Source organism: Caloenas nicobarica, chromosome 11 (assembly GCF_036013445.1).
Source record: "Caloenas nicobarica isolate bCalNic1 chromosome 11, bCalNic1.hap1, whole genome shotgun sequence".
In the NCBI taxonomy this organism is placed as follows: Eukaryota; Metazoa; Chordata; class Aves; order Columbiformes; family Columbidae; genus Caloenas; species Caloenas nicobarica.
In genome coordinates, this window is record NC_088255.1 from 11775082 (window position 1) to 11790560 (window position 15479).

Below are 15479 nucleotides of genomic sequence, written 5' to 3' on the forward strand. Positions count from 1 at the left end.
GCTGGAGCAGCCCCATAAAGATGTTACAGTTTCCTCCAGGGTCTGTGTTTTTAATTAGTTGTGTTGGAATTAACAGCATTCCTAATTATCTTTGCAGCTCTATATAAACTTGTGCATTTCATATTATTGTGCTTAACCCAGGTAGTACCCATATTTTGATGAGAACTATAAATATTTTGAAGGCCTGTGAATATTAGATTTTTATGCTGACTAACAAGTTGGTGTGTTTTTTACATGTGAAACAGCAGCTGTGGTAAGACATCTGTTGATAGGACACTTACTCATCTGCTATATCTGTTATTTGTCATCATTACATCTGTTATAGTCCACATGGCCCTAATTGAAGCAGTAGGGCTTTTGCCAGGTGCTCCATGCCAAAGGGGATGGGGAAAATGATAGATTTTGGTTACCCGTATCCTGGCAATACTTTCTGCTGACGATACAGCTATATTCTGTAATATTTGTGGGAGAATCTGTCCATTTCTTTAAGGAAGGTGGTGTATTGAGTTTGCACGGCCAGGTTTTGGTAGCTGGGGGGGTGACAGGGGTGGCTCCTGTGAGAAGCTGCCAGAAGCTTCCCATATGTCCAAGAGAGCCAATGCCAGCCGGCTCCAGGACAGACCCACCGCTGGCCAAGGCTGAGGCCGTCAGTGGTGGTGATAGCACATCTGGGGTAACATAGTTCAGAAGGGAGAAAAAAACCTGTGTGACAGCAATTGCAGATGTAGAGAGAGGAGTTGAGAATATGTGACAGAAACAACTCTGCAGGCAGCAAGGTCAGTGAAGGAGGAGGTGAACGTGCTCCAGACTGCAGCCTGTGGTGCGGACCGTGGTGAGGTGCTGTCCCTGCAGCCCCTGGAGGACCACGGTGGAACAGATACCCACCCACAGCTTGGGGAGGACCCCACACCGGAGCAGGTGGATGCCCGAAGGAGGCCGTGACCCCGTGGGAAGCCCATGCTGGAGCAAGCTCCTGTGAAGAGAGGAGGCCACGCTGGAGCGGGTTTGCTGGCAGGACTTGTGACTCCGTGGGGGACCCACGATGGAGCAGTCTGTTCCTGAAGGCCTGCGCCCATGGAAGGGACCCACGCTGGAGCAATTTATGAAGAACTGCAGCCTATGGGAAGGATTTGCCTTGGAGAATTTTGTGGAGGACTGTCTCCTGTGGGAGAGACCCCACAGTGGAGTGTGAAGAGTATGAGTCGTCCTCCCCCTGAGGAGGAAGCAGCAGTAGAGACGTGTGATGAACTGACCACAACCCCATTCCCCATCCCCCTGCATCACTGGGGTGGGAGGAGGTAGAGAATTCAGGAGTAAAGTTAAGCCTGAGAAAAAGGGAGGGGTAGGGGGAAGATGTTTTTAACATTTGGTTTTATTTCTCATTATCCTGCTCTGGTTTGCTTGGTAATAAACTGATTTCCCCAAGCCTGTTTTGCCTGTAAGGGTAATTGGTGAATGATCTCTCTGTCCTTATCTTGACCTACGAGCTTTCATTATATTTTCCTTCCCCTGCCCAGCTGAGGAGGGGAGTGATCGAGCTGCTTTGGTGGGTGTCTGGTGTCCGGTCAGGGTCACCACAGGTGACTGGTTTTTGGAAAGATAAAGGAGTGAAGTCAGTGGCAGAAAAAAAATCCCTTTGTCATTGGCATGTTCCCAGTGCTTCAAGAACGAACTGTTGGAGGATGGTTTTCATTGATTTATTGAGGAAAGTCTTCTTGGAAACACTGTGACTTATAAACAAACCTTCAGGTAACTAGACCTAGATCTGGCAAAGCATTTAGCCATTTATTAAAATGTGAATAGCCTGGTGTTCTTCACCATTGAACTGCTTTGTGGTGATGAGGAGTCAGTGGTGGAGGTGCCTATAGACTGTCAGGATATTTTTAGGATTTGCTTTAGGGAGGCAAAATCTGTGTTGCATCTGAGAACTCAGCTGTAGGATAACTTCTTTGAGCAAACATTTTCCCACCTCAGATATTTCTTAAATTACTTGAATTGCTTTGTTCAGTGCTGTGTGTTTGCCTTGAGTTCAGTGATAATTCCCAGATAATACGAATTTATGGAAGGCATATTTTTTGAAATATTTGTTGGAGAATGTCTTTCCTTCAAAACATGCGTTGCCCTTCCAATGCTATGTTTCCAGTTCTATCAGTGCATTTTTGCCAGTGCAAAACATGTTTAAAAAAAAATTCCCTGCTCATCAGATATTGACTCAACTTCTATGCTACTAATGTTCCTCTACTGCTTTTTTTTTATCCTGCAATTTCTGGTCTCTTCTGTTCTAAACAACCCATAAAAGCATGTCATGTCTCGCTGTCCCTCTTTCTCCCTTGTTACTGCGGACTCTTCTACCTCCTTCCACGCTGGATCTCATGTTCACCGCATTCTGATGCTGCATCCCTGCCAATTTCTTTATAGCTTTTCCTATTTGTGTTTATATAACACAGACTTTGTTGTATAACTTTTAAATTATTCTCATTTAATTGGTGTAAATGTGTTTTATTCTTTCCTGTTTCATTTTTGCTGTACCCCAAGTGATTTAAAGGGATGTGAAGAGTTTGAGAATTTTGTAAATAAGTTTTTGATGCTGTTGGTTGGTGCTGTTCACCCCAGCTGGCTTTAGCAGCCTATTAGTCCCTACACGACTTGCTCGTTAGATATTCTGCTTTTCATGCAATGGAAAAATCCTGCAGGGTCTCTTTGCTGACCTGCCCGCTCTCTGTAGAAGTTTGCTGCATTTTATTAACAGTATTTCTATGGATGCGAGATACAGACTCGGATGGGCATTGCTGAATGAGACTAATGTGAGCAGGGGTGGGAGCAGTATTTTGAACTAAAGAACTCAAAGTTGTCTACGTACTGCTCTGGGTTGTGAGTAAAATGTACCTTGAGGGCGGGAGGTTGCTTCTGCTTGCCCTGCCCCTGAGGCTTTGGGGCTGAGCTGCTGTCCTGGGCTGCGGGACTGCACCAGCAGCACCGGCGATGCTCCTCTCTTACCAAAATGGGCTTTAAAAAAAAAATACTCCGTAATGTGTGTGTGACCTCGTGTACTGTTAACTTCATACAGATAAGTGTCGTACTATTAAAATGAAAGCTCAGCAGTGCGTCACAGCATTAAAGAGATTGTGTAGAAGTTGCTGTGAATTAAATGATTTCCCTGTAACACCAGCCTGACAAAAGTGGAACTGTGGAGATGGTTCCCCAGTAGCCAGTGAATCTTTTCTCAAGTGACAAAACAACATGATTCTTTGCATGCTTTGAGTAATGTCCACTTTTGCTCTGTTAATATTTTTCTCTTCTCTCCTTTCTACCTCCAACAATAACTGATGACTATGGTGATAATTCTTAGTCTTGCCCATCCTTCCCACCCCAGCATGATTCTCCCAGCCTTGGTCCAAAGCCCACGGAAGGCAGCAGAAAGTCTCACTTGCTCCTGTGCAGCTCTACTGTGCATTTTCCAAGTGCTGTATGTCTGCAGGCAGTGTGCTCGGGTTAACAGGCTCTGCATCCCAACTGTTCTGTTGAGCAGATACAAGTATTTGTAAGAAGCTTAAAATTATGCCAAGTGTACGTTCAGTTTCTGGTGTCTGTCTAAAGTAGTGTAAAATACGTGGTCACGGAAATGCCTTGGTATAACCAAGTTTGGGTACAGAGTGATGTGGAAGGTGGTTCGCTTATGCAATAGGTTACTCAAGTGGTGGTGAATAGGTTTTTGTTTGTTTTTCAAAGAAAAAAATTTGCCTTATTCTGTTTTCTTCAGAAGTCGTCATTACCAACATAGCTATTATAACATGCTGAGGCTGTTATTTTTTTTTCTTAAGAGTCAAGAGACTGCTATTTCATTTCAATTTAATAATGTGACTTTTACCAGGGCGAGCAGGTTGTGAATTAGTTCTTCATGATGTGCTGACATAGAACAAAGTCCCCATCTCAGAATTACCTATTCAAGGAAACAGTTAAGATTTGGTTGTCTGACTCAGGTACTTGAACATCCTACCAGAACAGAATTAGACATAAAGTATGTTTAACAAGTTCTGCTATTTTGAATAATACTGAGTCTAATGAATTAATGGAATAAACATTTTTGTTGCTCTTAAGGGACAATTATGCTTGTAGAGCGTGAACACTTGTTCTGCAGTTATCAAAACATGGTAGAATTGCTAATAAGCATGTGTTGACAATAAGTATCAATTGATGTAAATATAGTAAGATGCTTTGGTGTTGCTGGGCTTGGAGTTGGAAACCTATGGAATCCTGCTTCTCTTCGTGGAATGATTGTATCCTGTGCATTACTTTAAAAAAAAATTAGAAAAATTCCAGCAGCCTCTAAAAATCCTATGAAGATCCTATGTACAGATATGTGTGACTAGGGGTGAAACATCCCGCAGGTTTCTTGGCACAATATGATACAACTCTGTGCTGCCACAAGGTGGGAGTTGTGTGTCTGGAGCAGCTTTGTCATCAAAAGTTCTATGGATTTTTCATAACATGGTGTTCTATGAATTTTCAAATCATAGGTGTAATATTTGATCTGATCTTGTCATCCATTTCCTTACCTTCCTTGATTACGCAAGATTATAGAAATCAGAATCACTCTGGAAGGTAATTGCAATGAACTGCAATGAATGCAGTTAACAGGCAAGTGTTCTGCAGATGAAGATAATTTTTTTTTCTTTATTCTTTCTCACATGTTGACATCAGGTAAGAACAAGGTCTGGTTTACTTTCTACAGATGCTTCAGGTAGCATAATCCTTTCCCACCTCTGAATTCGTACATTGTTGTTTTTTAATAACTATGGGTATCACATGAACTTCTTTATGCTTCTGTTCCAAATGCATAAACAGTCATTGCAGGGCAGAGACAGTCAAAATGATGCTTGTGTTACTTTTACTTTGTTTTGAAATCTTTCTTAGCAATGTGCTTGAGACTTCAAAGTTGGCTTATTAAATGGAAGGAGAGAACCCAATGGAATATGTGGTTTTCATATCCTTACTGTGTGTATGTGCAAGAACATGTTTCGTTGTTCTCCTTTTTTGGAGCAGAGTAAAAAGTTTTTCAATAGAGCTGAATTACATTTTTGTGCTCCATTTTATTGCAATGGCATGTGTATTTCAGTTCATGTAACTTTATACACTTGGTACTAGAGCAATGAGGCAAATATACATATTAGCATGGGAAGGGAGAAGAAAATGCTTTTTTCAGGTGTCAGAATAGTCTCAGTTGTTAACTTTAAACTTTCCTTCTATATGGCAAACTGTAAAGAGGCAATAAAAACATTTGATCTACAAGTTACACAGCTTTATATTGGTTTTAAGTTGAATATTTTTTCTTGCATAGTCAGGTTTTTGTAACATTTTTACCAAAATATTTTCAGTTTATTTTCAGATTAGAGACTTTGCCTGATAGAGTTTAGTAGTAAAGTCACTCATTTCCTACTGGAATGGTAGCATTTCAGATGAAAGGAAACAAGAATGGGGCTTAATAAATCATAGTAAACACAAATAAGAAATTAAAATATGTAGGCAAGAAAAAATAATTAAAACACTTTATTTTGGTGACCAGTTTGAGAAAGTTGTGGATAAAGTGTTAAAAATCTGATGATGAAAAAGACAATCCATAGATCAGTAGATAAAATGCAGAAATACTTTACATCTGTTTCTGCCCTTTTCTTTCAAACAAAACAATGGGATATTGTCACCCCATGGAGTGCTGAAGAGTTCTGTTCTGACTCATCGCTTCTCAAAACCATCTTCTGTCCTATTCTTATCGTCATTCTTTGTTTCCAGTTATATTTTATCCATTAAGACACTTCAGCAGGATAAGAGCCTCTGATTTCAGAGATACAAATCGATCTGTAAAAGTAAACAATCTTTTCTATTATTTGCCTACATTTTACAGTGTTTTATTTACCCTGTCAGTTTTCTGAGAGCTTAATGTTCCTTCCCAATGATTTCATGTAAAAGCAAGTTTTGTTAGAGATACAGCCCTTCTCCCTAGTGTTATTGCTGTTAGGATACTGGCTTTATAAAAAGCCAACCCCAAACCCCTCCAAACCCCAACCAACAAACAAAAACACCCAACAAAACCCGAACAAACAAAACCCAAACAACCAACAAAACCCAGCAAACAACAAAATAAAAACACATGAACAACAACAAAAAAACAACCACAAACAACAATAAAAAACCCAAACCAATCTGTCCTGATATTCCACCAAACAGGATTGGCTTTGACCTTTAATACCCTGAAAATGCTACAGAGATGCCTGATAATCAGAGTAGAATCTCATAAACAGAAAGTGCTTTCCAAGTTCAGTGGTTTGGACTTCTCTGTATCGTAGAGAACTGTATTACTATTTTGCATGATGATTTTTAATAATTATTTTCAAAGTGGTGCTAGACAATGCGTAAAAAGAATGTACAAGTATGTAAATGAGTTAAGATGATATTTCTGCAGCTGTGCGATTATTCTGGTACTTAAACCACTCTAGAAGGTAGGATGGAGAGGTTCTTGCTAATGAGTGAAAAATTATTCTTTCATTGTAGTATGGCTCATATTCTTCATTTTCTGATGGATTCTGCTTTGCTTCTTGTTACCCAAAAAGCTATTCCCCTGGGACAGCCATCTTCATCTGCAATCAGTGATTAATATAATAACTCCTGCAGTACCACATTGCAGCAGATCACCCTGCAGAGCTGCGCTGGGTACCTGCGGGATAACAGGGATGTGCCATTGGAACCCCTCGGCATGGCCCGCAGGTCGCGTCCCTTCCCCAGCCGCTCCCAGCCCCATCCCATCCTGCTCGGGTGGTGTATTGCGCAGCCAGAGACAACTGAGTTTCTGAATGTCTATGTTTGCAATAAATAAACGTACATGCTTAGAAAGGAGCGATAAACCACTTTATCTTAATAACAGAGATGATAGGCATTGTGTAAGATTTATGACTCGCCTTGGTTGTGATTTAAGAGGGAAAGATTTGGTCTAAATTAATTTTATATGCAAAATAGATTGATTTTCCTGAAAATTTTTAAATCCAAATTGCAGAGCTATTTTCATTCTAGTGTAGAATAGCATGTCTCCACTTCTGTGAAATACCAGCTGGAAGACCCAGACTTACTGTGTGCATGAAAACATAGACCCTGACATGTCTGCAAGGAAATTCCATTGGAAAGCTGAAAAATAGCCCTTTTAGGAAACCCTCCTATAAACTTTATGTGCAGTAACAGAAATAGAAGAGTATATTATTGCAATAATAGATGTATTTTTTCAAATGAAGTATTGAAATTCTAATCACTCTTGCTCAGTGTTCTGACTGCAACAGCTGTTGCTTTTCAATATTCAAAAATATGTTTTGGGAAATAGCTGCTGTTGGTCAACTCACAACTCCTATTCTGTTTGGTTATAGAGACACCCTTAGTTTAAAGACAGTGTGTGTTAGTATCCTTTACAAGGTCATAAACAGACTTGTTAAAAACAATTGTCTTCTGTTTAGTTGTATTATAGAAAATTATACGGTTTATTAATGGAAAAATCTTTTAGTGTAGAACCACAGTTTGTATTGAATGTTATATCTAGCTTAATTCAAGGGTATCATGAGGTCATACTTTCTTGGATCTTGAGTCACTATTTAGAGCGAACATTCATATAAATTTATTATAAAATACTGCTGCTCTGCAATTTTGCATTTATGTATGCTCGGCAGCATTTGTTTCCCCTCTTACACAGCTTAAGAAGCTCAGAGAAGACCTGAAGCCAGAGCGCTGGGTCAATACACCACCGTGCAAAGCACGTGCCCTCGCCAGAGCCTAGTGGTGTTACAAGGGATTCTGCTGCAGGGAGATGGTTGAGGGATTTCTTTTCTGTGTGAAGAGACGCACATCCATTTTCTGAATAGCTGTGCTGTTAGCATTATTTTACGGTTGGTTGGAGGAGCTCAGTAGGAGCTCGATGCTATTTTCATCAGAGCCTTCATGTCGGAAGAAACAGTGGCTTAAAGACCTATTTTTAAGTTATGCTTATGACTCCTTTTTGGTTATCAAAATTAGGGTAGCATAAGCCTAGCACAAGAACAAAATTAGCCATAGGATCTGTTTAATTATGTTCTTGTAAATTAGTTCACTTCAGCCCTAATTCTGTCATCCTCCCTCGTGTTGAACAGCTATTTCTTTTGCAACTGATGCACTGAAATCACTGAACTTAGTTGCGTACTAAGAGACTCTATACCAGGGTTTGAGAACTTGAAACTCCTCTATATTTATATGGTATTTTCTGTTTTCTAATGTCCATCTCACCTTCCTTTCACCAACAGATCTTGAAAACTCCAGGACAAAGATGAGAAGTGCGGTGTCGGTTCGAGAGGGGCAGGGAGTCGTGCTGCTCTGCGGCCCACCCCCCCGGGCGGGAGGTAAGGGACCCTCCAGGCTTCGCGCTTCCACCAGAGCTGGTAGACCATAAACTGGAATATCTGCCTGGAAATACAGGAGAAAGAACATTCAGAGAGAGTAGGAACGAAACTTGGTTATCATGTATTCATATAAATACAGAGAAAAAGAAAACAAACCCAAAAGTGGTGGAGGGAAGTACTTAGGAGGATTTACTTTTATCTTGAAATGCCTTTCTAACTCCTAGTAATTTCTGGGCACTTAACATGTTAGATTTTTATTATATTTCCAGTAATTAACCGAGTATCTTCTGGAGTTAAATTCTGCCCAATTTCACAATTGCCAAGCCTCGATGAATCTAGTTTTCTCTATGACTAGACAATTGGAAAGAATAGATTGTTGTCTTTAATTATGCTACTATCTGCCCGTTTTCTTGTAATCAAGGCATTTGATAGTGTAATGTAATGATGCTGGCATAACTTAAAACACTGCTGTCTCAAGGGGGATGAGAAAATGGGATATATGGATTCTTGGCTGGCCAAAAGTTGGAATTACATTTCATAATTCATTCTGCATCTTCAGTCTTCGGCTAACTGCTATTGAGCCTCAAGTAATATTTTGAAAGTAACTGGTTTTATTTGTTTTTCATTGATACGGAGTCTCGTTATTGAGGGGTTGTGATGGTAAATATTAGATTTGATTGCAAGGACAAGGTAATACAAGCTAAACATGCAATACCATAATATAGGTATTGTGGCCTCTTAAATTTGGCAGAGTCCGAGCAGACACAGCTGTAAATTGGCAATTTTACAACTGTCTGAGCTTGCAGAATTTTTCTCTCTCTAAACTGATACATACCCTTAAATCATCTTTATAGCCTTACAACAGCTTTGTCTTTTCAGCTGCTGAGAAAATAAGTCATTCTCCCAGCTATCTGTAAGAATTAGAATGATTAAATTTTGCTTCTGTATGCAGTCTAAAGTTTGAATTATCCTGGCCATTCTCATACTTGCATCCTGTGCATGGATATAGAGCCAGAGGTGGTCACCAAACTGACTACAGCTCTGCACTGAGTCTTGCAATGTTTAAGTTTGAGGTGTTAAACAGAAGGTGATACAAAATATACTCATATTGCTAAGAGCAGTGGTTCAAATCAACACGTGGAAGAGGTGAGAATTTTTCTCTGTCAGCAGATGGGATATGATTGACACCCCCCACGCTAATTGTATTGTTCATGCAAAAAAAGAGCTGAGGCCTCCCTGAATTATCAAATGGAATTGAGAATTGCTACCAGAATTATTTTAAATCCTTGGATTTGTCTGAGAGTTGAAGGATTAACCATTACATTTTTCTAGAGACATAGAGCAAGGTAGAAAAAGTCCTTCTTTCTTCAGTTAAATAAACCTATAGCATAGTGATATAAAACATACAGTGCCTCTAGCTCTGGCATGGTAGGATGCAGGTCAGTAAGTTTTAGATATAATATCCATCCATTAAGCAGAAGTAGTTTGTCAGGAATTGTAGGGATGGTTTAGGAACAGCTGACCTGGCCCGAGGGCTCTGAGGGCTGTTCAGCCCTTTCCAGATCAGTGATCTGATTATTTTTTGTTTCTGTGTTTGTGACACTGAGATAATTTAGGACAACACTAATTATAAAAACTTCCTCAAATAGCTAGTTTTCTCTTCCCCTTTAGCCCCCAAATTATTGTTCTGTTGTGTTTTGCCATGTTCTGCAATTTTTAAGTTCTCGCTAGTTTGATGGGGATTTGCACTTATTTCTTACAGTCTCTTCAAGAAGAGACTTGGTTAAATTGTGATGATTATTCCTCCATACACAGCACTCCAGTTACAATAGAAACCAATGTTCATCCCAAAAGAAAGACCAATAGCTTCCCTTCTACAACTAGGCATATTTTTTTCTTTGCTTGTCTTAGCCATAGATATTTAAATAAGCAATATGAGTACGCCCTTTCAAGGCTGAGAAAATTATTCACGCAGTTAACAGTACTTTTGTCCTTTTGAAGTTCGCAGTTCCGTTTCCATCATGGTATGAACATCTACCATTTAAACTAACATTGAAACTGCATTGAACTTAGAGATTAGAAACGTGAAATCCTTTTGGTCGGAAAAGACCTTCAAGGTTGTCAAGTCCAACTCTTAACCTGGCACAGCCAAGTCCACCTCTAAACCATGTCCCTAGGCAGCACATCTACACGTCTTTTAAACACCTGTAAGGATGGTGACTCAACCACTTCCCTGGGCAGCCAAGACGACATTTTTCCTAATATCCAATCTAAACCTGCCCTGGCACAACTTGAGGCCATTTCCTCTTGTCCTGTCACTTGCTACTTGGGAGAAGAGACCAACCCCCTCCATGCTCCAACCTCCTTTCAGGCAGTTGCAGACAGCGACAAGGTCTGCCCTCGGTCTCCTTTTCCCCAGGCTGAACAGCCCCAGCTCCCTCAGCCGCTCCTCATCACACTTGTGCTCCAGACCCCTCACCAGCTCCGTTCCCTTCGCTGAACTCTTTCCAGCACCTCAATGTCTGTCTTGTCCTGAGGGGCCCAAAACTGACCCCAGGATTAGAGGTGCAGCCTCCCCAGTGCCCAGCACAGGGGGATGGTCACTGCCCTGGTCCAGCTGGTCACACCAGTGCTGGCACAAGCCAAGGTGCTGTTGGCTTTCTTGGCCACCTGGGCACAAGCTGGCTCATGTTCAGCTACTGTTGACCAACACTCCTGGGTCCTTGTCCACCAGGCAGCTTTCCAGCCACTCTTCCCCAAGCCTTTGTACACTTCATAAACTTCATACGCACATCGTCTCATATGCTGAGCTTGTATTTTAGCTTTGTTTCCGTGATGGCTGTTGCTGTACATGGGGAGGAGGACAGTGCTCAGTATTTCCAGTTGAGGACGCACAAATCAGTCTTGTATTTCTGTCATTAAACATAAGCTGTATCACAAACCACTCCAGTATTTTCTTTAGAATTAGTGTGTTTTCCCTTTTGGCATTCCCTTTTTTAGTAGTCTTGTTCAAGAGTTATTTAATGAGAGATTCAGTAAATTACTGGTTTTGTATGTGAAGATTTCCCTCCAAATGTTTTACTAATTCAACTGGTTTTTATGTTAGATAAGCTGTATTATAATTAAGCAGTGATTTTTTGGATAATTAATATGGTCATCTGTCATGGCTCTGCATGACCATACTTCCATATATAATTTTAATTCCGTTACAGGGAACGTGTTAAAATAACCTGTTTTTTTCCACAAATCAGTAAATCATCTACTCTACATACTCAAAAGATAAAACAACATCTAAAATTGGTTTATGTCACTCTCCTACTATCTTTGTCAGTTGTTAATAACCATTGAATTCTACTGAACTCTCTACAGCTACTTTGACTTTTGCTGTGTTACTGTTATGCCTTTGATTTTAAAGGACTGTCGATATAACAAACATCTCAACATACAAAACTGATTACTGGACACACTTAACATGCAGCTGGTTAAAAAACATTCATGCGATGCTAATTTCTTTCCATTCTGCCAACAATGGAAAAGGCTAGACATATGGAGATCTAAAAATGATTTTTCTCTACTATGGATTATGTTCCAAAATTGGCATCTAAGGAGTGACAAAGCCCTGAGTGAAACAAATCTGCAGGTTCCTTTAGGGTTTTACCTGCTGTTACTACTGCATGTGTTTCTTGAGTATCATGTAACTTGTCTTAAGATACTACTTCTGTTTGCTAGGTATTATGATTCGTGTTTGTTTAGTGCAATCAGTTTTACTAATCTGACATTGATTTTGGATTTCAGAAAGTGTTACTAATTTATGAGGTATATTCTGTTCTTCAGGAGAGGAGAAAGCAATGAGTCATAGCCCTTTTACGTTGTCTGTGGTAGTCTTCAGGGCTGCTTTACACACAGAAAATATTATTTTCAATGGTCCAAGTGAAGATTTGCTTGATGGTTATTCAAACTGTTCAAGGAATTCAGGCCTGCCTGGAAAAACTAGGCATTAGTTTTATGATGGTGGATATACTCCCTGTTATCGTATTACTTTGTGGAGTTAGACCATAAACCACAAGAACTTAAGTAAACGGCAAGAATGTTGTGGAGCTGACAAGCTGTTTCTTGGAAATTGAAAGGAAATTCTACTTGTCTTATATTCATAATTTGCCTCAAGTGATAGGTGTTCCTATTTTGTGCAAAATGGCAAGAATATTTCTACATAAATAAAGCAGCAGGAATGTCCTCCATGTTCCTATCATGCCCTGAAAAATGTAGACTTAATTGATAAATGAGATCATATTTGAAGGATGGGAATGAATCTGTCTTATAGATTATTTTTTTGAAGTTGCGATATGCTGGTTTAGAATTGTTAGATCATGGAAAAATAGATACCAATTTTATTGCTCACTAGTTGGTATGACAAATCATTCAGTGAATAATGTCATGTCAGTCACAAATTATTTAGACTTGCAGATTTTTGCTCATGTCTCTTGTATTGCCATTTGGAGACCTGCAAGTTCCAGTGAGACTGTGCTTCAAGAATAACGTGGCATGGAAAGTATTTCATATGCCAGAAATATTTTGATTCTTTGATTATTTCTTTTCTGTGACTCTTGAATATCAACATGCTATTTTTCAGGGAACTGTAAATTTAATCAATTTTACTCATTTGGCTTTGGGAACATTTAATACCCTTAAAACAAAGCAAAACCAAACTGATAGAACTCCAGAATACGGTATCTATTCTCCTAGTCACAGTGGGTTTTCAGGAGGTAGAAAGCATCCTGGTTTTGCACCTCTACTTTTCGCTTTTGTTGCAGGTTGTGGATGACACTCATCTGAGCCTGAGGAATAAATCATATTTGCAGTAGGCACATTATGAGGTTTTTGCACAAAAATGCATTCTAAGGAGAATAGTACATTGACTATTATAAAAGCAATGGCCTTCAAAGTTGTTCCATAGTGTTCTCGAGCTGTTTGCAATATGCCGAGGAGAAATGGTATTTTTATTTAAAAATATATTTTGCAATCTTCCTACTGGTGTAATTGTCATCATCTGCACAAATTTCAGCTGACAGTTTGAAATCAAATGGTACCCGACAGATGCTTACATATGTCCGTATGAGAGACAATAATACTTTTTCACAGCTGGATTTTACAATGAATTGTGTTTGTCAGAGTATTATTTTCACCACCAGTAACAAACCAGTGCTACAGAGACACTCTGGTCTGCACTTTATCAAATGCTGTCTTTCTAAAGCACTTTTTTTTTTGATAAACCTGTGTTCCAGGCTGAAGTAAACCAGACTAAAATTAGCATATCCTTATTTATATATTTGTGCAACATCTACAGCTACTTTACAGTGTGTATTTTCCAGCTAGTGTGGAGGCTATAACTGGCCTAAGAAAGTTGTAGCAAATGATGCATTATTCCAGTTTGGGAAGGGGCAAACTGGACAAGCAAGATATCACTCCGAATTCTTACGGAACTATTTGTTGACTCCATGTTTCATTGTGCACATCAATGACACCGAACATCTGAATATATTAATATTTCTATTTTATTTCTTAGATATTTGGTCTTCTCTCCTTTTTGTAAGTCTTAGTTTAAGAGAGGTATCTAGATTGCGAAGGATAGCTTCATAGCCAGGTAGTCAGTAGAGTATAAAGCCCAGAAACATCTATTATCAGTAATATTAACTCTTGTAAATTTTGCACCACATCTTGAATACCTATTGCAAAATGATTGTTGGAATATTGTGGCTTTTTATAATTTTGTTTTTAAGGAAAGATTCTAACCTTCACTCCTTCATACATATATTTAGGTTGTTTTATAGTAGCATTCCCAATTATACAAATCAGAAAACCAAAAAAAAAAAAAATCATTTCAGTATTTTAAAGCTAGATTATTCTTTTCATTAGTGGGGTGAGAGAGCATGTCAGAACCCATAGCCTGTGCAGTGGGGGGCATAATTTCACCTAAAGCCCAAGGAGGAGTTTTAGTAAGATTGGATCAGCACCTACTGGCTGCAGTAAATTTGATATCCACTAAAGGTTCACTAACACTTTAATACATGTAGTAGTAGCATTCATAATGTGAGCTGTTGTGAAAGAACAAAGATTAGAGCAGACTTTGGTGAGACTAATACTGCGTAAGTTTTATCAGCAAAATGTTTGTGGGTACTCCAGAAGACCTTGAAAGACTGAGATGTGGACTTTATTGCTGCTACCTGCTTTCATTAGCCCTCTCCTGAACCTGAATAAACTGCAAGAGGCAGCAACATGCAACAAGGGTGTTTTAATGTGGTGGGGGGATATTTGTTGGAAGAAGGAGGAGAAGGAAAGAAGGAGGGAGAGGTTGATTAGGAAGAACCCAAATGCAAGAAAAAAGTCCAGGTCAAGCCTTTTCCCTTAGCTAGTCCCAGGTATCTCAGGTATGCCTTGGGGAAAAAGAGGAAAAAATTTGAAGAAAATAACTGTTTGGCCCTCTTCCAAGATTATTTTTATCCCTGAATTGTTACTGTGGGGTTTGTCTCCTCCAGCTCTTTATTATCTTCTCTAGTAAAATGTTTGAGTTTCTCTTTGGAAACAGGATAATTGATTAGGAAGAGGCAGGAGGGCTATGGCTGCAGTCATAGCTGATCATTACACTCTTAACGAGTACTGAAAGTAATTTTTTGTTTTTCACAGGGTTTTACCGAGTACCCTCTCCTAAATGAGTGCAAGACTACTAAATGAAGTTTGTCACTAATCATTGCTTCAGCCTTTAAACATTAGTATAATATGTTCCTCTGAAAATTGACACTTGGCTATTTCCATTAGTTTCCCTTAGTTTATCTTCCTAATATTTAACATTAAGGAGAAATCAGATGTGTTTTAGTTGAGCAATAAACTAAACTATCATCTTTTTATCCTCAAAATTATTGTAGCCAGGAAGCAATTTAAAATACTTTCAACTCTTGAAAAAGCACAACAGAGTTGTTAGAAATGATCAGAGCAATTAAATGTAAAGTTCTAGGGAGGTGATTACAAGAACGATTTGTCATTTGAAATGGATATTGCTAATGGGTATGTATTTAAATA

At 39.3% G+C, this 15479-nt stretch overlaps 1 protein-coding gene across 1 annotated transcript in view; it reads left to right on the forward strand.

Annotated features, from left to right (window-relative positions):
- Window positions 1-1074: 1074 nt before the first annotated feature.
- Window positions 1075-15479, forward strand: part of LOC135993206 (contactin-3-like) — a 57231-nt gene continuing 42826 nt past the window's right edge. The window contains exons 1-3 of the mRNA XM_065642874.1: window positions 1075-1288; window positions 3916-3969; window positions 8310-8405. Of these exons, the coding sequence (XP_065498946.1) occupies window positions 1075-1288; window positions 3916-3969; window positions 8310-8405 (364 nt within the window). The remainder of the gene's footprint in view (window positions 1289-3915; window positions 3970-8309; window positions 8406-15479) is intronic.